General features: G+C 46.8%; 1 protein-coding gene across 1 annotated transcript; it reads right to left on the reverse strand.

Moving 5' to 3' along the window:
• Nucleotides 1-235: 235 nt before the first annotated feature.
• Nucleotides 236-17824, reverse strand: LOC122368670. Its single transcript, XM_043342846.1, has 4 exons — nt 17713-17824; nt 11075-11270; nt 8461-8574; nt 236-1384 (listed from the first exon to the last, which is right to left on the reverse strand). Exons 1-4 carry the CDS (start codon nt 17795-17797, stop codon nt 1234-1236), a joined length of 546 nt encoding a protein of 181 aa, XP_043198781.1. The 5' UTR covers nt 17798-17824; the 3' UTR covers nt 236-1233.
• Nucleotides 17825-24558: the final 6734 nt, after the last annotated feature.

Raw genomic sequence — 24558 nt, forward strand, 5'->3', positions numbered from 1 at the left:
TGTTTCCATGGAAACCCAATTTGACACGTGTGGATAGCAGACACGTGAAACAGGGCCCAGTAGACTCACCAGCCCGCTGGCGAGTCTGAGCCATACGGCGGGTCCACTGTCCAGTGTCCAGTGTCCACTGTCCAGCCCCGCGCCGCGTCATATTCTACTTGTCTGCCGTTCGTGTAATGAAGTAGTTATTTTTTCATTACTCTTTCGCATCTCCAAAAATTGAAGAAAAACACACCATCGCTCAATCATTTATTGTTACATAACAATGGTCTAGAATGCATACAACAAAACAATAACAAGCACATGAAGGAGCGCAGGATCCTACATAATAGTCAACAGCAGGCGAGTCGTCTGTTCGAGTCGGGTGGGCTCAGGAGTCCGGCTGAGGGATAGGACGCTACGCGTGCCAGGTCCCCCGCGGACCGGTGTGTGGCGGTGAGCGGTCCTCTGACGTGGGACCGGTGGGACAGCCAGCCCCGCCGCTCCTGTCCCGGTGGGACCCAGCCGCTCCCGGCTCCCGCCGTCACCCGGATGGACCAGTCCACTGGACAGGACAGGGGTGCAGGTGGACCAGTCCTGTGGACAGGGGTGCAGGTGGACCAGTCCTGTGGACAGGGGTGCAGGTGACCAGTCCTGTGGACAGGGGTACAGGTGACCAGTCCTGTGGACAGGGGTGCAGGTGACCAGTCCTGTGGACAGGGGTACAGGTGACCAGTCCTGTGGAAAGGACAGGGGTGCAGGTGACCAGTCCTGTGGACAGGGGTGCAGGCGACCAGTCCACTGGACAGGGGTGCAGGTGGACCAGTCCTGTGGACAGGGGTGCAGGTGAGGTGACCAGTCCTCTGGACATAGAGGATGGATCACAAAAGGCAGAAACATGTCATAAAATGGACCTCTCCGTTTATGCAGTGGTCTATGTATGCTTCTTATGTTTATGCGCTAAGATTTCTGCTTATCACACGATAAATAACTCATTTAAAACACAACGCAGTAACCGAACGAATATAACGAGGTGCAACCCTCAGCTACATGTTTTCTGGGAGATATGAACAAATACGAGGAGACACGTAATATCAAGCTATGCTTACAAGGCAGCTTTCAGTCTCCCGAGCAGCCCCAGTAATTTCGATGGGGTCATATAGCGGGAAGTTACTTCAGCCTTGACGACTGGTAGTGCCACCTACAGCGCACAGTCGGCGGTGCTGCCACCTACAGCCGGCGGCGGCGGCGGCTCTAGGGGCTGACGCAGCGGCGCGTCAGCAGGTTCTGTCCGGCGGCCGTGCAGGCCAGCGAAAACGAGACCGTGGTCGACTCGTTGGTGCTCGTCGTGTACCACGTCACCACGTTGTCCACGGTGACGAAGCGCGTGGCGAAGAGGAAGATCCTGCAACGAGCCGAGCGGCGCACTGTCAGAGGGGTCCACTGTCAGAGGGGTCGGCGCACTGTCAGAGGGGTCGGCTCGAGCGGCGCACTGTCAGAGGGGTCGGCGCACTGTCAGAGGGGTCGGCCCGAGCGGCGCACTGTCAGGGGGTCCACTGTCAGGGGCGTCCACTGTCAGGGGGGTCCACTGTCAGGGGGGTCCACTGTCAGGGGGGTCCACTGTCAGAGGGGTCCACTGTCAGAGGGTCGGCCCGAGCGGCGGACTGTCAGGGGGGTCGGTCGGCCCGAGCGGCGCACTGTCAGGGGGGGGGGTCGGCCCGAGCGGCGCATGCACTGTCAGAGGGGTCGGCCCTGCAGACATGGGAGCGCCTGAAAAACCCGACTCTGTTCGTGCTGAACGGCTCAATAGCAGAACAGAAGGCGGATTGTCACAAATGCGTTTCCCTCATCTCCAACATATAGGTAAATCATACTATCATGAAGGACAAAGATAAATTATAAGCCTGACGTCATTCAAGTGAATGGCGAGATATTAGTGAATGACAAAGGACGATCCCAACGCCTGACGTGTGTGACCAATACTTCCAAAGAATCAAACCTTAAATGCTGTCACGAACTTCTTCCAGACGAGACCCCGCAGGCGACGTGGTACCCATGTCTGATCAGCGTCCAGGGTTACGTTACCGAAGCCGATTCAGGAAAGGGAAACGCTCGATTTGGACAGATATATTAACTGCCATTTGTAAATGATCAGACATGATTGAGTTTTATTCACGATCGATGGCAACACAAGTCAAATTCCTAAAAGCAGACGTTTCGGCCACACAGGGTGCCTTCGTCAGTGGACACTAGTGATTAATTAAATTAAAAACACATAGTATCAAAAACAATCGGTATAAATCGTTCGAAGTCGACACATCGGGCACAGGTTTCGAAATGCATTCTTTGGTTCAACATTAAAAACCTAAATTGAGAACGGCATTCATCACGCTATTGTTCTTGTCGCGTTCTTTTGATATGCTGAAAAATTAAATTATATAATGAATGTACCTACAGGTCACAATGTAAATGTCGGAACGTTTAATTCGCTCGCCTTTTCTCAAAGTCTTTCAAAGTTCGCCAATCACCTTTCGTTTAGAAATCGTTTACGTTTTGTTTCCTAGTGCCATCATTGCAGCCGCTTTTGCCCAGGTAAAGAATCCAGGTTTTTCGTTCACTGTATCTTGGAAACAGATATGAGCTGCTTCCAGAGCTTCTCTCACCGATTTTGACATGCCTTTTTCAATGACATGAGCACTGTTCCAGTTTGGTAAATTTTGACATTTTTCGATATGAAGGACGAGTGCGTTCGATCTATTGTGGTTCCGGACATCGCGTTTGTGTTCTTTCAGTCGTGTGTCGAGTCCTCTTCCAGTTTCTCCTATGTGTGATTTGTTGCATGGGCCCGAGCAAGGAATTTTGTATACCACACTGTTACTATCTTTCTTTTCAGGCTTCGGCTGAGTCAGATTTTCCACTTTTCTTCCGGAAACTATCGTTACATTCGATCCATTTGATCGAAGTTGTCGTGAAATCGAGTCGGCATGTGTTGAGTTTGGTATCGATATATATCGGCCACGTTTCTTCTCTTCTTGTCTTCGTTTTCGTTTATCTTCGGCGCTTCTCCTTCTGATTTCTTCCGCTTTCTGTTTCATTCTTAGTAGGAACCCTTTTGGATAGTGAAGCCGGTCGAACGTATCGAAAATGTGCTTCAGTTCGTCTTCTAAGAAGTCTTCGCTACATATTCTAAATGCTCGTAAGAAAAATCCGATAACGATCCCACTTTTCACTCGTTCGTTGTGAGCTGATCAAAAATGGACATAATCTTCTTTGTTTGTAACCTTACGATAAAGCGTGAATTTTGCTTTCTGTCCACATCTCATGATAAGGGTGTCTAAGAATGATATTTTTTGTTCGTTTTCTCTTTCGATCGTAAATTGGATCTTTTTGTCGACTTCGTTGAGGACTCGGAGTTTTTCGTCTAGGTCGACATCTTCGGGGACCACCACCAGAACGTCATCAACGTACCGGAGCCAGGTACAGTCTGCCCCCATGATGTTCTTGAATTTTTCTTCCTCGAGAAGTTCCATATAAAAACAAGCAGCCACGGGGCTCAGTGGGGACCCCATTGCGAGTCCGTTGTGTTGTACATATTCTTGTCCATTGAAAGTGAAGATGTTGAATTTCATGCACAGCGAAATTAATTCCAAGTAGTGAGTTCTCGGCAGTGGAAGTGATTGTTCGTCGATTATGCTAACCACCCTCGCTATCGCATCTAAAGCCCCATCTACCAATGTGCCGGTAGATGGGGCTTTAGATGCGATAGCGAGGGTGGTTAGCATAATCGACGAACAATCACTTCCACTGCCGAGAACTCACTACTTGGAATTAATTTCGCTGTGCATGAAATTCAACATCTCCACTTTCAATGGACAAGAATATGAACAACACAACGGACTCGCAATGGGGTCCCCACTGAGCCCCGTGGCTGCTTGTTTTTATATGGAACTACTCGAGGAAGAAAAATTCAAGAACATCATGGGGGCAGACTGTACCTGGCTCCGGTACGTTGATGACGTTCTGGTGGTGGTCCCCGAAGATGTCGACCTAGACGAAAAACTCCCGAGTCCTCAACGAAGTCGACAAAAAGATCCAATTTACGATCGAAAGAGAAAACGAGCAAAAAATATCATTCTTAGACACCCTTATCATGAGATGTGGACAGAAAGCAAAATTCACGCTTTATCGTAAGGTTACAAACAAAGAAGATTATGTCCATTTTTTATCAGCTCACAACGAACGAGTGAAAAGTGGGATCGTTATCGGATTTTTCTTACGAGCATTTAGAATATGTAGCGAAGACTTCTTAGAAGACGAACTGAAGCAGTTGAAGCACATTTTCGATACGTTCGACCGGCTTCACTATCCAAAAGGGTTCCTACTAAGAATGAAACAGAAAGCGGAAGAAATCAGAAGGAGAAGCGCCGAAGAGAAACGAAAACGAAGACAAGAAGAGAAGAAATGTGGCCGATATATATCGATACCAAACTCAACACATGCCGACTCGATTTCATGACAACTTCGATCAAATGGATCGAATGTAACGATAGTTTCCGGAAGAAAAGTGGAAAATCTGACTCAGCCGAAGCCTGAAAAGAAAGATAGTAACAGTGTGGTATACAAAATTCCTTGCTCGGGCCCATGCAACAAATCGTACATAGGAGAAACTGGAAGAGGACTCGACACACGACTGAAAGAACACAAACGCGATGTCCGGAACCACAATAGATCGAACGCACTCGTCCTTCATATCGAAAAATGTCAAAATTTACCAAACTGGAACAGTGCTCATGTCATTGAAAAGGGCATGTCAAAATCGGTGAGAAAAGCTCTGGAAGCAGCTCATATCTGTTTCCAAGATACAGTGAACGAAAAACCTGGATTCTTTACCTGGGCAAAAGCGGCTGCAATGATGGCACTTAGGAAACAAAACGTAAACGATTTCTAAACGAAAGGTGATTGGCGAACTTTGAAAGACTCTGAGAAAAGGCGAGCGAATTAAACGTTCCGACATTTATATTGTGACCTGTAGGTACATTCATTATATAATTTAATTTTTCAGCATATCAAAAGAACGCGACAAGAACAATAGCGTGATGAATGCCGTTCTCAATTTAGGTTTTTAATGTTGAACCAAAGAATGCATTTCGAAATATGTGCCCGATGTGTCGACTTCGAACGATTTATACCGATTGTTTTTGATACTATGTGTTTTTAATTTAATTAATCACTAGTGTCCACTCCACTGACGAAGGCACCCTGTGGCCGAAACGTCTGGTTTTAGGAATTTGACTTGTGTTGCCATCGACCGTGAATAAAACTCAATTAACTGCCATGCTAGAAACACATTGTGCATGTTTTTCAATCCAAAGGAGTGTGCTGTTTCGGCTCATCTAACGGTAGCAGGCTTGTTGGCACAAGATAATTGTAGATAGATAATTGACAAGATAATTGGCTTTTGTAATAATTAGCATCAGTTCCGGCTGATATTGTCGGTCTGCACCTTAATGAACGCTCCGGGGATCGGCGCCAGGCAGCGACAGCGGGGACGACCCGGCCGGGCTGATTACATTAGCCCATTCCAGGTGGTGCAGCCGCGAACAGACTGCTCCGGTCGTGTCGTCTGTCCAATGGTCTCATCCACCCGGATGAGATTGGAAATTTATACGCACTGCAGCACTACGCTCTCTAAAGAGGATCAGCGGGATAAAAGGCCTTTTCAAAATGTTTTTTTTTTTCATTCGGTCAATCCATACAAAGCTGACCACTGAACCTTTCCTCGCATTTCTAGACAAGAAATCCTTCCAAGAGAAGAATGTAACTACTTATATGCTTAGACCTTAGTTGTATAATTACAACTACTAGCTTTTATTGATAACTACCAGCTTGTACTGAAAGTTCAGTCTGATATCTATGTGCACGGATAAAACAATGAATGAATGTGGAACCTGGATGGAAAACTGCTAAATGTCCGTACCCCAGGCCATTCACATTCCAGTTCAGAGCCCTCCAGCGAGCTCTCCCATGGTTCACGAGAGGCTACCAGCCAATCGAAGAAGAATTTGATCTTTTTACAATGCACGAATCAAGTGAGCAGAGAACAGGGTGCAGGAGCGAGGATCGTGGTCATTTGGAGCATCCATTGACAACAGGGTGCTGAGGAGCGAGGATCGTGGTCATTTGGAGCATCCATTGACCAACGGACCAAGTGCAAACGATCGATCTTTATGCTACACTGTAAAAAAATGTAAAAATGTAATGTAAAATAAAACATAAAAATGTTCACTGTCTACTCGCACTTTATTAGTGAAAAGTGTCCGGATAACTAGGAAATTAGTAAACCTTTTTTACAGTGTACGACGTAACGGTACTTACCATAGCATCTGCATTTTCAGGGATAAATGAATACTTTGGTATCAGTAACTGGGCCGCTGAGCGCTGGGATTCGATTTCATTTTAACTCGTTCTTCCTTTTAACTCAAACGCAACATTTACAATAGCCATTTTACCGTTAATAGTGCTTCAACTGTCAATATAACACATTTACTGTGATGTTTTAACTCGTGCCCCGCTGGGCTATTCAGCCATACGCGCCCTGCTGGGGGGGGGGGGGGGGGGCAGATTCTCCCCACCCCCCCTGTCTAACTTCCGAACCGACGCGATGGTCGTATAAGGACGGGGAAAACGGCAATCGAAATCTCTCAACAAGGCGGATCTTAAGAGCTGATTTTTTTTTGCTTAAGTAGGTCAGAGGTCAGGTCAAGGCCAAGTCAAGGGTACAAAATGCAAGTTTCTACAGTATCGGCCTTGCATCGTTTGCCGAAGAATGGACTGAGACTGATTGCCCAAAACGTGTTCTTAGGCTACCAAGACAATATTCGTTGCATACAATATCATGCAAAGGTCAAGGTCAAGGTCAGGTCAGGTCACCAAAAACGAAATATAGAAAAGGGCATGTGTGACACATGTTTTATGGGTCATTTTATTTATAGGATTCAATAGGCACACTCAATAAGTGGTATTCACCACATCTGGATGAATTTTAGGTCGAGGCCAGGTCAAGGTCAGGTCAAATGAGGTCAAATTTATAAGTTGGTTGTTAAGACCTAAAAAGGTGTCTATCTAATGCAGTTTTCCACGGCGAATCGAATGTTGCCATTTTTTGTTTCCGTACGACGTCTAGAACTTCAAAATAAAAAAATGTATGTGTCGTGACGTCATAAAAGTTTGAATAAATTTCACATTTTTAACCGATTCTTCTAAAAATTGTTATATCGGTGCACATAGACCACTTCTCTGACATATATTCTGCATTTTTTGACACACTCAAAATTTTGGATTTTATTATTATTTTCCAAAAAATGTCAGTTTTTTTTTAGAAAAAAATGGGCCAAAATCAAAACATTTCAAAAAACCGAGATGGCCATTTGATAGACAAAGTAGAATTACGTATACCTTCATTGAGACATCTTGACTCCTTTAAAAATGAAGATGTTAGCGACGTTTGAAGTTTTGCCGTTTTCGAGGCGAAAATGGCGTGACATGACGTCACTTAAACGTCATTTTCCCAACAAATTTTCGACAGATTTCGCTCAAATTTTCAGGGGACGTGTTATATAGATGTATGATAAGGTACGGAAAGTTTGATGTCGCTGGCGAAACGCGTTTAGAGGTTATTGGCGAAAAACGGGAGGGGGGGGGGAGATTCTGTCCCTCAGCGGGGCGCGGGTTAATAGTCAATACAGTAAATACAATACATAGCACAGTACTGATAGCGTTACCATGAAGGCAAATTTGTAATGTATTTGCGTGGTCGGTATTGATTATTGATTATTATTGATTGTTTTTTATTATTATCCGCCTAAACAACACCCTGGTTGTATTTTCCAAACTGATGGTTTTATGTTTCCTCTAAACTGATGGTTTTTAGCGTGCCAAAGAACTATAACAGTTCGAACTATGTAGAGTCTAGCAGCAGTTACGTCATATAAAGAGCAGCGGACAGTCAACTTTTTGGCTTCCAAGGCCCTCGGCCCTCTCCTTCATTTTTCGCATGATAAGGTATTTTTGTATTTCGGACCTACAGCCTTTGGCATTTCGAATGGTTACCTCTTAACCGGCACGAAGTGGCATAAACTCATCCAGAGCTGCAACAATGGCGCGTCCATCCCTACCGCGGCCACCGGAGAGGAACGTCGCGCCGCTGGCAGCGGACACTGAGCGGACCTGCTGACCGATATACAGCTGACCTGCTGACCGATATACCGACTGAGCAGGGCCCAGTTCATATAGAACCCCTTTGCTACTAAGGGACACTTGTTGGAAAGGGGGACCCGACAGATGGGTTCATACAGCCACCCTTACACACCGGCACCAATGTTACCAAAAGTGTCCCTTTGAAAAGTGGCACTTTACAATAGTGACACTTGCCGACTGGCTTTTCTATATGAACTGAGCCTCAGTCTGCTGACCGACACTGACCTGGCCTTCTGCTCGGCGGCGGCGGCGGCGTCTGCCAGCGGCGGCGCGGCGGCCGCCAGCTCGTGCTGCTCGGCCTCCTCGCTCAGCGAGCCGTGCAGCCGGGTGTCAGCCGGACTGGGAACACAGCAGTCGGGTGTCAGCCGGACTGGGAACACAGCAGCCGGGTGTCAGCCGGGCTGGGAACACAGCAGCCGGATGTCAGCCGTGCTGAGAACACAGCAGCCGGGTGTCAGCCGGACTGGGAACACAGCAGCCGGGTGTCAGCCGGACTGGGAACACAGCAGCCGGGTGTCAGCCGGACTGGGAACACAGCAGCCGGGTGTCAGCCGGACTGGGACACAGCAGTCGGGTGTCAGCCAGACTGGGAACACAGCAGCCGGGTGTCAGCCGGACTGGGAACACAGCAGCCGGGTGCCAGCCGGACTGGGAACACAGCAGCCGGGTGTCAGCAGTGCTGGGAACACAGCAGACGGGTGTCAGCCGTGCTGAGAACACAGCAGCCGGGTGTCAGCCGGACTGGGAACACAGCAGACGGGTGTCAGCCGGACTGGGAACACAGCAGCCGGGTGTCAGCCGGACTGGGACACAGCAGTCGGGTGTCAGCCGGACTGGGAACACAGCAGACGGGTGTCAGCCGGGCTGGGACACAGCAGACGGGTGTCAGTCGGACTGGGACACAGCAGACGGGTGTCAGCCGGACTGGGAACACAGCAGCCGGGTGTCAGCCGGACTGGGAACACAGCAGCCGGGTATCACCCGGACTGGGGACACAGCAGACGGGTGTCAGTCGGACTGGGAACACAGCAGCCGGGTGTCACCCGGACTGGGGACACAGCAGACGGGTGTCAGTCGGACTGGGGACACAACAACCGGGTGTCAGCCGGACTGGGGACACAACAACCGGGTGTCAGCCGGACTGGGACACAGCAGCCGGGTGTCAGCCGGACTGGGGACACAACAACCGGGTGTCAGCCGGGCTGGGAACACAGCAGCCGGGTGTCAGCCGTGCTGAGAACACAGCAGCCGGGTGTCAGCCGGACTGGGAACACAGCAGCCGGGTGTCAGCCGGACTGGGAACACAGCAGCCGGGTGTCAGCCGGACTGGGGACACAGCAGACGGGTGTCAGCCGGACTGGGAACACAGCAGCCGGGTGTCAGCCGGACTGGGAACACAGCAGCCGGGTATCACCCGGACTGGGGACACAGCAGACGGGTGTCAGTCGGACTGGGAACACAACAGTCGGGTGTCAGCCGGACTGGGGACACAGCAGCCGGGTGTCAGCCGGGCTGGGAACACAGCAGCCGGGTGTCAGCCGGACTGGGACACAGCAGCCGGGTGTCAGACGGACTGGGAACACAGCAGTCGGGTGTCAGCCGGACTGGGGACACAACAGTCGGGTGTCAGCCGGACTGGGAACACAGCAGCCGGGTGTCAGCCGGACTGAGAACACAGCAGCCGGGTGTCAGCCGGACTGGGAACACAGCAGCCGGGTGTCAGCCGGACTGGGAACCTAGCAGCCGGGTGTCACCCGGACTGGGGACACAGCAGACGGGTGTCAGCCGGACTGGGAACACAGCAGCCGGGTGTCAGCCGGACTGGGAACACAGCAGCCGGGTGTCACCCGGACTGGGGACACAGCAGACGGGTGTCAGTCGGACTGGGAACACAGCAGTCGGGTGTCAGCCGGACTGGGGACACAGCAGACGGGTGTCAGTCGGACTGGGAACACAGCAGCCGGGTGTCAGCCGGACTGGGAACACAGCAGTCGGGTATCAGCCGGACTGGGAACACAGCAGCCGGGTGTCAGCCGGACTGGGGACACAGCAGACAGGTGTCAGCCGGACTGGGAACACAGCAGCCGGGTGTCAGCCGTGCTGAGAACACAGCAGCCGGGTGTCAGCCGTGCTGAGAACACAGCAGCCGGGTGTCAGCCGTGCTGAGAACACAGCAGCCGGGTGTCAGCCGGACTGGGAACACAGCAGCCGGGTGTCAGCCGGACTGGGAACACAGCAGCCGGGTGTCAGCCGTGCTGAGAACACAGCAGTCGGGTGTCAGCCGGACTGGGAACACAGCAGCCGGGTGTCAGCCGGACTGGGAACACAGCAGACGGGTGTCAGACGGACTGGGAACACAGCAGCCGGGTGTCAGCCGTGCTGGGAACACATCAGCCGGGTGTCAGCCGTGCTGAGAACACAGCAGCCGGGTGTCAGACGGACTGGGAACACAGCAGTCGGGTGTCAGCCGGACTGGGACACACGACCGACGCCTCAGACACACGTTGCCGAGCTACCCAACACAGCCGGCCGTTCAGCTCTCGCCGATCAGCCTCCCGATGAAAGTCCTGTCGTTGGCGGGGACTGGGGCCCCACCTGTCGTTGGGGGGGGGGGACTGGGGCTCCCACCTGTCGTTGGGGGGGGGGCTGGGGCTCCCACCTGTCGTTGGGGGGGGGGGACTGGGGCCCCACCTGTAGTTGGCGGGGACTGGGGCTCCCACCTGTCGTTGGCGGGGACTGGGGCCCCACCTGTCGTTGGCGGGGACTGGGGCCCCACCTGTCGTTGGCGGGGACTGGGGCCCCACTTGTCGTCCTGTCGTCAGTGGGGAAGGACTCCCACCTGTGGTGGTCGGGCAGCGCGGGCGGGCGCGGCGCGGCGGCGCGCCTCCGCCGGCGGCCCGTGCAGGCCACCGTGGGCAATGTGTTGACCAGGCAGCTGACGGGTACCTCCGTCGACACGGTGGTGATGGTCAGCACCGTGGTCGTCGACGTGATGATGTTGCCGATCAGCCGCTGCTGGCGCAGCAGGTCCTCCTCTGCCGCAGACGGAGAGCGCGGTCAGCGCTCCGCGAGCAGGGCGCAGCGGCCCACAGGGATTTCCGCTCGACTAATGTCTTTTTACTTTTAATTTTACGTCTGTGTAAATAATCCTAGGCATACAACTGTAGCAGGGGAGACTGGGGCGCATTCTGTCACATTTTCCAAAATTGGCTCTGCAGGCGCGCACACTTTCAACTGCTGTTGTTTGATATTTTCCTGGTATATTCCTAAGGGCTCCGCCACAGACTTTTGGTGGGGGAAGGGGGGACAATCTGTCCTTCGCCCATCGCCCTAGTGTCTCCTCTAAACCAAGGGTGTCCCCGAATCCAGTTCAGTTTTCTCATCGGATTGAGGCCACTTGTTTTTCGTCATAGTCCTGACACGATAATTTTTTTAACTGAAAAAAAAGAAAGAAAGAAAGAAAGAGAAATGGTATGCCACCTGACCCATGTTTTTATATTAAGTTCTAGCTTCTGCACATTGCCCCACCACACGGAAAAATACTCGAAAAAGCAAATATCATACTTGAATGGCATCTATCTCAAAGTTTTGCGCTGAATCTGAATCTGTTTTAGCATTGGTGGTAGGTCGGGTCAGGTCAGGTCTGGTCTGTCCCACCGGCTAGCCTAAGTAGGGGTCAGCGAGCACGGAAAGCTTCGTAACATGTTGCCTTAGCACCAAAACTACTTTTCAAATATTGAAATGGGTGCTAGATTTGACTAGATATTACATCATTTGTGCTAGAGGGGCATTCCACGTCAAATCGAACAAAAATCGGCTGTTTTGCACCTTACCATCAGCGATTTCATTATAAATTTGTGAGCGAGTTCCTGTGTCGCCCCGAACATTACATTGATGTTTTTTGCACATTCTGATCACAGGTCTTCTAAATGTAGGGCATCGAATTTTTACAAAATGTTGCATCTTTATATTTTTGAACGACCATAACTTTGGTTGTACTTGTTTGATTTGAATGAAATAAACCTTACTGTTTAGGTAATTTCTTAAGCATTTGTTTAGAATTGCACCTACTTAAATATATGACCTTGAAATTTGCTTAACTCTGTTCTTAAAGGGACTATCCCACCTTCTAAAATGTTGTTAAAACCAGTTAAATTGTGCCCGACTTTATAGATTGGATGACCAGGAACACGGTTCTGGCATTTATTTTCCATTAAACATCTTAGGCTTCCCATATTCCAAACACAAACTTTCAAATATGTGACGTCACAGCCCAAAATTACCTCCTTCCCCAGGCCACATTACTGTTATAAAGCTGATTCTTTTTACTCTGTAGGCACCACAACAAAGTTCAGACCAAGTTTTAAGCGATTTTTCAACGAACAAACCCATTTATATCAGAATGACTTAACGAGGTGACGTCACACTAACGGTCGCTCCATGTTGAAGATAGGGCCTTGTACAAGGCCCATTTTCAAATGAAGGGAACGAATTTCTTCAACACCAAGAGGCCGCGGGGGTAGCAACCTAGATAGAAAGTGGTTTCTGAACCTCGCCGCAAACTTGGCTATCTCAACTCAAACCCCATGTTAAAGGTGGGATAGTCCCTTTAAGCACAAAAATTGAAATAGCAAAAAACACGTCACCTTCGACTTGGCTAATTTTCATATATTTTATTGCCTACCATATTCTTAACAACCTGTGCAAAAATTAAAGTGGGCCATTCATAAGTTTTGAAGAAAATGGCACATATGTAAACGTATGTTAGCACGCGCAGTGGAGGGGGAAGAGTGAATTTCGCCCCACCCCTCCTGTTTTTCGCCAATATCTCATAGTATTAATGCGAAATTAATTATGGCTACCTGTCCAAAATTGAATTGCACATCTCATCGTGCAAGCAAGAAGAAAATCGGTTCACAACTGGTCTAGTAATAGCGGTGTAAAGTGAACATCCTGTCGCCGCGGCGACGCGGCGTCTCGGCAGCCGGCGCCGACCGCTAGCCGCCGCCTGAATTGTAGACTGTGCCGGGACGGAACGGAACGGTTCCGTCTTTACATCGCGCTCCTTACCGCTGATTACGTTCGATTCGCGTCAAATTTTGTGAGGAGACTAAGAAATGTACAGGCAATCTTATGGTGTAAGAATTTTGAAAATCGGTTTGTAAACAATTGAAATATGAACGTGTAAACACAAAATTGTGATTGCTGCGTTTCCCGCGTCGGCCGATCCCGCCTGCGAGTTTCCTAAGTGTGGAACTGCCCATACCTACCTAAGGTCTATGATTGGCGCAAGCTTCGCCGAGATGACGTTACAAGCTGTGACGTCATGGCTCACAGTCGGCTGACCAATCGCTGCACGATTATAGGCCAGCGGCGCGCGGCACTAGCGCCCCTGGTGTTATTATGGGAAGTTGAGCAATTACATTAAAATCTAATACATAGCTTGTGTTGGGAACAATTATGCATTACTAAGGCGTCAATGTCTCACAAATTAATTCGTCCATGCTCCTCAAATTTTGCCAAGTGACCTTATATTATGCGTCATAAGGTACTACGCTTCAAACAATCAACACACAGCTGCACCAGCCAGGCACTGTTACAAGTAGCGAGCAGTTAAGTGGCGGCAGGTGGCGCTACCATCTCCAGCATCGGTCCAGATGGCGTCACTCACTATCCGCACTATAGATCCGCACTACCTGCTGATAAAATAAGTAATAAGTCCGCTAATAAATCTGCTAATAATCTCGCTAATAAATCTGCTGATAATGAATTCGCACTACCTGCTAATTTTTGTCCTATTGGTGTCAAACATCATTCAACGCCGATAGGCAGTATCACCAGCCGTAATACCTACCTACCTGCTGAAGACATTTGCTCAATGCTGAAGCGAAACGCAGTGCACAAACCCCACTGTCAAAACACAAGCACCTCGTAGGAGATATGCTTCCAAGGTGGGCGAATGCACGAACGATAACTGAAATAACACCGGTTATATATTCACGTAGAGCGAGTTACTCTTTCTCTAACTAGGGAACTCGCTAAAATTAAGACTGACTAAATATTTACGCAGGATAGCTGGCTCCGCCTCTTCGCCAACTTAAGGACCGGCCAATCCATGCACCTAGCCGCCAGCGCCGAGTGATGACGTCACTCGAACGGGCGACGGCATGAATAGTTCCACACTTAGGAAACTCGCATCCCGCCTCAGCCGGCGACATGTTACTCTTAGCAGGTCTCTAACTGCCATGTTTATTATTGGATTAACTAGAAATTCCTCATACATACTCAAAAATGTATATTCTTTCGTATAGTGAAGATAAAAAGACGTGAAGATATCGTTGCGTGATAATGTTTTCGTTGAATTTTTGGCTTCATGATGCATTTCCACACGGCTCAAAATTCACCGCAAAATACCGTTTGCCTGAGACACTTTTACTATGGAACTTGAATGCTTGACTACGATGACTATGTATTTCCATTCTCGCAGAGTTTGGGATATCACTAATCAGCAATCATTCATTTCAGAAAGTGTACACAAGCATGTCTTGACTGTCTTTCAAGGTCACGCGCGGTTGCGTGATGTTGATGCATGAAAACGGCGTTTGCCGCGAGAGTTGTGAAAGGCCCACTCCAATTTTTTTCACAGATGGTTAGGAACATTGTTACGGACATAATATGTAAAAATTACCCGAATCGAAGGTGACGTGTTTTTTGCTATTTAAATTTTTATGTTTTAATTGAAGGTCAAATGCATTTCAAGGTCACTTTAATTTAATTTTATAATTAAAAATCAAAGCCCTATCAATTGCCTACAAGACCCTGTTAATATCATTTTGATACCAGAAAAGGAACCAGAGTTATAGACATTTAAAAAATTGATGTGTGGCATTTTTGGCTATATTCGATGATCTATATCTCAGCGATACTTTATCAAATTTCAAAAATATTATATCGTAACTCAGTTTTGAACCATGCCCAGTCTGCCTACAAATTTTCAGAAAAATCGAAGGGGATGAAGGATTTCGGTGTTTGATTTGACATGGAATGCCCCTAGATTATCTCCAAAAAGTACCCTAATAGCATGCCTAACTCGACAAAGTGAACCAAAATAATATTAGGTCAATGACCTTGACCTGATATTCACGTGATCTTGATACCGACCATAATGCATAGGACAACCATCATTTCACATGTTGGCATGGTTATATGACATAGAAATTCTGGAAATGCATAGATAATGTGCGCTAACACATACGCCGAATCGCTATTTCGGCGTGACATGGTCTAAAGGAATAAGCCACTGGATGAAGCTTCATGGGGTTAGGGTCATGACGTTTTCAGAGGATGTGTAAAATTGATTATTTCGGGAATGCTAATAGCATCGTAACGATCAGCCACTTTTTACGCGAGTTACGTGCGAAAAAAAATTCTGATGGGTGGGTCAATTCGACCCATGATAAGTGCGAGGGTTAATCTCTGATTTACTGGAAACAAACAGCTTCACTCATCCTGTAGCTCTGAACTATTCTTACTTGACCGATGAAAGTTTCCTCTTACAGAACAAGCTCTCGTTTACCCAGAAGAATAATCCTCCTTCTGTATTAGGTAGGAGGCGGAACGCGGGTGGGGGGGGGGGCACTGGGGCACCGTGCCCCCTTGATTTTGGCATTTTAACATTAGCTCTGGCGTTGCATGGAAAGAATGAGACCAAAAGTCGGCAGTGCCCCCCCCCCCCGTAAATTGAAGGTGTTCCGCCGCTACTGCTTCTTTATGTTAAGCGTCTGATTGATTGGAAGGACGACCCACCGGGACGCCTCCTCAAAAGGATGGAGTTTGTCCCTTCTGGGCGTTATTGCGGTACGAGTCATTTGACCTTATCCTCAGTCCTTTGAGTCAAATGTAATGGCAACAATACAATACAAAAACGATATATTTCGAGCCCTGCTCTTTCTCAATCGGGGTTCGCAGGCTACCTAACCGTAATAACAATGATTTTTCTGATAACGCTTAACTTAATCAAAGACCTTTTGAGCGTCAGTCGATGTTCGATTATAAGTCCAAACTCTGGCCTGAATCCGCTCGTCATTCAAGGTCGTTATAGGTCATTCAATTGTCGTTATAGGGTGGGGTGAGGGATAGGTCGGCCGGGGTGCCCAAGTATCTCCTCCCGGGTAGCCGGATTGCCCCTTCTATTTTTTTTTTGCCATTTTGCCATTCTGGGGTCTTCTATTTTGATTATCATTGTTTTGAATGTATTTTTTCTTTTTAGTTTTCTTTTCTTTCTTTGGCTTTTTGGGTTTCTTTTTGTCCTTGGCTCTAGGGGAAGAGATTTACAATTCATTGAACAGCCCAGTGTTGTGTATGTAGTGGATGAGTAGTGTTGTTAGGTCGGGGTGCAAGTCCCCGAGCAGTGTGCCAGTGTTCTATGCGTCGCTGAATGGTTTGCAGTGCGGTTCGAGTGTTGTTCCATATTGATTGGTAGTGTTTGTGTAGTTGTGCTGAGAGAATAGGTTTGAAGTCGTTGACCGAGAGTGGGATGTGGATTAGCTGTGTTAGCTGGAGTGCACGCTTGGCGTGTGCGTCCGCTTGCGTGTTGCCGGAAATGCCGCAGTGCCCGGGGATCCAGAGAATGATAGGCTGTTGTTCCGAGTCAAGTTGATGTTGCGTGTTTAGAATGTGGTGGATTATAGGATGCGTTCGGGTCATAGTGGTGTGAGTGATTACGCTTCAACCAAACGTATAGCTGAGTAATGCTGGTGCCGAGACCGTTACAAATCTCTTCCGCACCAGTCCAGCCAAAAGCATCACAAGCGCTTTCCTCGGCAACTCCAAATTGACTGCCCATTCAAGGCCATATATAGGAGGTAGAACGGTTAACCGGTTGTTTACATCGGTGACCTTGACAGATGACGTCAGCGGGTGTCTACCAATTTTCGCCAATATTAATCTTCCGAGGATTTTATGCTCTAAGGCAGTTTGATATTAACCTTCAGGCTCCCTTAGAGCCTAAAAAAGATAATTTACTGCACAGCAAAGTCTTAAAAATCGACAAAACTTTGACACCCCGTGACGTCATCTGTCTCCTGAGCCCTCCCTATGTGGCAGCATAGAACCGTAACCCCCTGTGCCCATTTTGCTCTTGTGCAGCGTATGGCGACTGGCGTCTGCACTATTCGAACTCGAGAAGTGTTTTGAAAGAAGTGAAGTGAGAAGTGACCTTCAAGGTCATGGGCCGAAGTCAGATCTTATCGTTTTGGTAGACGAGGTGACAGCAACCACGACCAATCATGTTCCATGACAGCCCGGGATCATACAAAATCTCCAGTGACGGACGACGTTATAAGGAAATCGTGTTCGTGTAATTACTTTCCACCCCGTACGTAACTGCATGTGCATTGTGCAATCACCACTGCAGTCACCAATCACAGTTCTGCATGAGCTGTCCGTTTACGCAGCAGCGGCGCCCGCTCGACTCACCGCTTGTGCTCTCCGCCGCTGAACAGACGGCTCCGAGGGCCGCCACCGCGCACCCCAGCCACCAGAGGTGCATCTTGCCCTGCATCACTGCCGTCCGGACACTGGCGCACCGGCGCCCCCGGCGACCCTTTATCATCGGCACGGGGCGCCTTTTTGCGCCGGCCGATCGGCGCTGTCGCCGTCTGTATTCTGCCGAGGGAGCCGAGGCCGCCAATACCCTGGGTGTATGCCGGGACGGGCCAGCCGAGGCCGCCGATAGCCTGGGTGTATGCCGGGACGGGCCAGCCGAGGCCGCCGATACCCTGGGTATGCCGGGACGGGACACTGGCCAGTGACTGAGATGAGGACTTCAGTGACTCCGGTCGGAATTCCCGGAGACTCCGAAAACCTGTCGACCCTGGCTCACCCCACGACGGAAACATAAAAAAACACATGCAGTAAGTGGGATCCGAACCCACGCTCGGCTACCGTTTGATCCACGGTCTTCTCTGCCCCTGGCTGGCAGAGCACTACACTGAGAACAATATTAAATCGACCTTTTTCAAGCGAGCCCCACACGTAAGCCAAGGGATAAAGTGCCAATATTATTGTGGGAAAAGGTAGCATCAAGCTTCCTCTACAACCTTTCTATCTAGCGTTTTTCGATGCGGAGGCCATAACAGGTCCAAAAAGCATTGGGCGCTGCCCGACGCCCCTCCATTGGGCGCTGCCAAAAGCCCCTCAATGAGAGCACAAGTTCCTGCGCATGCGCACATTGCCTCAACCCTGTACTAGCGTAAATAAGCGATACTGCTCACGGACTCGATCAGCCAATCAGCGTCCCCGATTACATTATTAGATGTCGCTAGCATCATGTAAATCCTGCTTGCGAACACATTTTAAGAATGAAACAGCTGCGCCATTTCTGCCTTCCGTTGATTCCTTCCATCTTAGTATCAACTATACGCTTTTCAACTAGCTTTAGACTACGTTTTAAACTATTGTTAGTATGTTATTTCTGGTACATATATTTTAAAAATAACTGCTTTATGAATTTGGCTTTTCTCTTCAGAATGGAATACTCTATTTTTTCCATATTCAAAAACATATCACCTTCCATATAAATCATCCAGGTAAAATGGGCGCTTTCTGCGTCGTTGGTGTACCCGTTGTTCTATATACCCTGGCTGCATGCACGGTAGGCGATCGCGAAACATAAAACACCGGTCTAGGCTCGCGCACCGGTCTAGCCTCGCTAAACCTAAGACACTTTTCCGAAAATTGGAAAACAACGCATATAAGTCGACAGTAAATTCATCAAAGATTACGCTTATTGCATTTGCATGGCTCAGGAGACATTTTTTTTCGTAGACGAAGGTATCGTTAAAGACAGCGTTCCGTAGCACTCCATAAGGGGGATAATCACAGTTGATTTTTACGCTCTATGAATATTTTGCGTAACGATGAAATTGCTAGGTGTTGAACATCCATTTTGCATGGAAAGTGAAATTTAGACGTTTAGACGATTCCGTCATCAAAAGCAAGTAGACAAAATCAGTTCAAAATGTCTTATAATTAGGTTAACTATTAATTTATAGTCTTTTCTTCCGCCGAACATAACGTTCACTGAATTTACCATGTCCAGCAAAAAAAAAAAAAACGTATTACGAGGAAGAACTGAAAATAATGCTGTATCGCTTGGACTAAGACACCATCTATTAGGGGAGCCAGTGAAAATTTGCAGCCACTTGCAGCCCCGGCATCCAGAAACTTTTTTCTTCTAAGGGTTGGCACATGAGCATAGGGAGTAAATGCCCTAAATGGTTATTTCGCAACAGCTCAAAACACCCCGGCGATAGAGAGCTGCGAGTTGACATACCTGACCTTTTAATATGTGAGATGGTGCTTTTTGCCATGATGAATAGATATAAATATGTAAAAATAATCAATAACATGGCAGAAATGTAAGACTTTTATTGTAAAATAGGCCAAATATGAGAATGAGCTTTCGCTTTACAGCATCATCAGATTCATTATTTTATGACATTTGAAAAATTCTTGCTACACACAAAGTCTATCACGCGCTCAATGTTAGGTGGGAATATCGCAATGCAGATACATCCATTCTTGACACGGACAATTTCGAACATAAATCTTTCAGCACATATGTAGAAGTGTACAAAGGCAAACAATAGGTTAAAGAAACGAGAGGCACGAAAGATATCATTCACATCTAGATATCTGATAGGTAGAAGAGTACTGGGCCGACGAGGAAGCCCGGCTAGCCCGGCGATAGCCTCGTCGGCCCAGTACTCCTCTGGGCCGACGAGGAAGCCCGGCTAGCCCGGCGATAGCCTCGTCGGCCCAGTACTCTTCTACCTATCAGATATCTAGATGTGAATGATATCTTTCGTGCCTCTCGTTTCTTTAACCTATTGTTTGCCTTTGTACACTTCTACATATGTGCTAAAAGATTTATGTTCGAAATTGTCCGTGTCAAGAATGTATGTATCTGCATTGCGATATTCCCACCTAACATTGAGCGCGTGATAGACTTTGTGTGTAGCTAGAATTTTTAAATGTCATAAAATAATGAATATGATGATGCTGTAAAGCGAAAGCTCATTCTCATATTTGGCCTATTTTACACTAAAAGTCTTACATTTCTGCCATGTTATTGATCATTTTTACATATTTATACCTGACCTTTGATGCAAGCTGGATCTTGGGACCTATATACGGCCTTGCTTGGGACACCAACCGCACTTTCAAGTCAGGTCAGGTCACTGTCCTATGACGTCATAAATTAACCTATGCAGCATGCACGGTCCTCGGATGTCGCAACTTTGCAACGCTCTCAGTGCCAGAGTAACTTTCATAGGGAGGTGAAACTTTCAGGACGTCTTATGTCTTCTGTCTGTCCTCTAGAGGTCTTACAATCTTTATATCTCGGATTTTTCCTAAATATCACCTAAGGTCGGGTTGGTCACGTGACTTCACCTGTAAGTCAATGGGAAAATATGAAAACTGTTATTTTGGCGCCATGCAGGAATGATAAAACAATCGTCTCAAGTACATGGAATTGTTATTTCATTCACTCCTTGCAAGATCTGATGCTTCATTTTTGCATTGTTGACCTTGCATGACGTCATTTATGACGTCACTAGGGTCATACGCGTTTTTCGTCAATAACTCCCGATCAAATTGCGCTAGAGTCAACAAAGTCACCAATAGACTCCGAAAGACCTGCCAAATCGAATGCTATGCGATATGACCTCGTTCGACCAAATTCGCGACCTGAAGACCTCTGACCTGACCTTGACCAGGGGTCAACACCTTACGGTGGCCTCGCCTGAACAAAAAGTACACCATTCGACGCGGCTGAGCAAGGCGAACACGACGATATCAAAATCGTGGTTCATCGGCCATTTTTTCCGAAGTTATTTGCCAAAAACCAAACCCGCTGCTTGGGTTACGTTATGAAATGGGGCCTTGCCGGGCGAGGTTTACGCTGTTTCATGATATGCTTAAATGGGCAGGGCATAAATGTTTGAATAAAAATTGTTTTTAAAGCAATTCACTATGAAGGTACACACCATTTGAATGTCTTACCCAACTCATGTCGACTGTCGTCATAAATTTTGACCTATCCTCAAAAGTATTCATTAGTTATTCGAGTGGCAATAAGGCAAATTGCAAGCTCACCACAGAGCACAAATCCTGAAAAAGGTAGTTCTTCTTTGAAACATATGCTTATTAGATCTTCAAGAAGGTTGCTCCTAAATATTGTAGTTCTAGCATAAAAAACATGGATGTTATTAACGGGACATGTTCATGCCTAACATAGGGAATGGAGTTGAGATAGCAGTTTTGCTCCTTATATGCTAAAACCACATAATCCACATTCGTCTCAAAAATATAAATTGACAGCGCTAGAGAGCAATTTCGATGGTTTTACCAGATCGCCAAGGTCTTTACCAGATATGACCAGAGGTGTATGACGTTAGCAAGAAAAAGCCTAGATTTCAAGTTAACGGGAACGAATTCTCCTAACAGAGGCCTCTTGCACCAAAATACCTAGCTAGGTAGAATCGGCAAAATACCTACCTAGTAAAACTACCTACGGCGGTAACTTCTCTTGCACCATCCTACCTACCTGCCTAGGTAAATTTGACAGCTCGCGTTTTTAGGATTTGTTTTGATTGGCTGTTTGGGGACGAATTATTTGTGGGCGCAAACAAATAGTAACTAAAGAAAACAATTAAATGCATATTGTTTTTATTAATATACATTTTGGTATATACATTTTGGTATTATGAAATCATTTTTCATTTACGTAAATACCGATAGAAGTTATTTTCATATTAAATTGCTTGAACAAATAAGCTTCGTTTCCATGGCAACGAGTGAGTCTTCACCCTGGCTGTTCTGCTACGGAGGTTTATCGCCTTGGTACGGAGAAGCACCTCTGTGAACCCATGGAGCATTTGGTCAATTATATTATTATTCACTCATAAAACATTGATTTATCATTGCCTAAACATTTCGTAATGCCTAATCTACATAAAAGTACCCGTGAATTATCATGTATTGTGCCTATTGTTACTAATTGAATCATTTTACCTAAGGTTTTGCTAGTTATTTTGGAAGCCCACGTTTACCGTCAAACCGTTAAAAATTCCTCCGCGAGTTCTTCTTTCCGGCTTTCGGTGCAAGAGGAAAACAGCCGGTCGGACTTTAACAATTGGTAAGTTTTTATGCCGCTCGGTAGAATTTCTAGGTAAATTTTCACGGTAGCGTTTTTTGGTTTTTTGGTAGGTAGTTAAGTGCAAGAGAATCTAGGTAAAATCTGAATTTACCTAGGTAGGTAGTTTGGTGCAAGAGGCCTCTGATTGGTCTTTTTAAAAATTGTGTTCAAGATTGTCCGCAAGCAGCATGTTGAGACGACGCGGGCGCGTATTTACAAATTGCAACCGAGCTCCGCCGTGGGGTAAGGTGGGCAGGGGTTTTCGCACTACGGCTGCGGTTGAACTACCGTCTGTGGTAGAAACTTCAGGATGATGGCGCGTTTCATACGAAATCTGGCGCAACGTTTATTTGCTTCTGAATTTGTAATGTTATTGCTGCGAACTCTTGAAGTGGGAGTGTTTCAATAACAATTTGTGGATTATTTGGGTTTCTTGATATAAAAATGGAATAATATTATGAAACATTGTGTGGAAACTGCAAATACTGATATAATCATTTGCTTAGTTTGGGAATTGATACACATTTTGTAGAGGTTTGTCTGGCAAATGGTGTAACAAACTTCAAGCCTATCGTGATCTGAAGCTGTTGTAACAAATCAAAATTACTTTGATGTTCCATAGTACCTTGTTGGAAAGACTGGAGCATGGTTCAAGATGATGTGTAAAAATTCAAGATTTGTGCAAAAGCTTATGACTGAACAGCGAAAGCAGTTCTATATGATGGCTCAATCAAACGTGGAAATGGACGACAAAAGTAGAGTTTCAACATTCCAGCATGTGAGAATAACTTCAGAACTTCATAGTTCTTGTAGCATTGCATTCTTCTTTTGTACAGTTCTAGGTTTTGTTAGGGTATTTCAATTTCAATGTGTCAGTTGAGATACAGGTGGATTGCGGACAAAATTTAGAATCATTGCATGGTAGATAGGTATTTGTTCGGTAAAAAGGTATGCGATGAATGCCACGAGAAAGTGTTTATGATTAAATATATGTTCATTGTTGTACCTACAAAAATGCAAGCTTACTAGCACCTAGTTATTGAATCAAATCAAAAGTATTTGCTATGAATGTAAATATGTACCTGCAGAGTATGTCAATAAATTTGTGTGATGTTGACCAGAGAGCTGTATCATCTGGGCATTTATGTTGCTTCTTACATTAGGTGTTAAGCATAGTAATTATGGATGAACTTTGTGCCAATATCTTCAATTCACACTGTGTATGTAGCATGTCTACAACCCTCACTGATCCTGCTATAGCTATAGGCATTTGACTCCAGCAAGACCAAGGGCATGAACTTCTCAGTTGCACAACCCTTTTCATGTACCACCAGTCACTTTTTTCCTTAAGGTGCACATGGCAGTGTACACAATAATGCACAGAGGGCCTACACAAAAACAATGTGATTGCACTATGATGCACAGCATTGTACCCTGATTATTTGAATATTCTGATCACTCAACAGTCAGGAGACCATTTTTGAATGTCACATTTATTATACATCACTTGTCAAACAAGAGCATGATGACACACATTTTGACAAGCAATCATGGTAATATTCCAATAATTTGGACACCTCCCTGGGCGTCATTTTCCAGGAAGGTACCTCTGCAGGTGTTGTGGTAGGTTAGGTTGAATTGGGTTAGGTTAAGTTAGGTGAAGTAAGGCGGTTAGGATCAGGTCAGACCGTAAGACCTGGTCAGGTTGATTTTAATCTTTCATTCTAATTTGACATAGATACCTATTACCTATGTTTTTGCTCCAGACTGAGCTTCATTAGGTAATGAGTTCATTTTGTTTTGTTTTTTATCTGTCTTGTTTTGTGTTTTTGTCCCTTATGTTTTGCCCCATAGGCAAGGGTGGAGCTTTTCCAGGGAAGGTGGTGCTGGTGGGGCAAAAAGCTGTCAAACCTGCAATGCTCGGTTGTTAAGTTAGATTATGTGCAACACTGAATCAATTCTTTTAATTACAGAACTAACATTTTGAATTACACAGACATTTCAAAGCTTCTCAATGCGGACAACATAGTGGTTTGCTTAGCAACGAAGTTCTACAAATAAGCAAAAGTTGGAGGGGCAGAACGCTATTTTTTCCCTGACAGCTTCGTAACATGTTACGA

Source organism: Amphibalanus amphitrite, unplaced genomic scaffold (genome assembly GCF_019059575.1).
Source record: "Amphibalanus amphitrite isolate SeventyFive unplaced genomic scaffold, NRLGWU_Aamphi_draft 000966F_arrow, whole genome shotgun sequence".
NCBI lineage: Eukaryota > Metazoa > Arthropoda > Thecostraca > Balanomorpha > Balanidae > Amphibalanus > Amphibalanus amphitrite.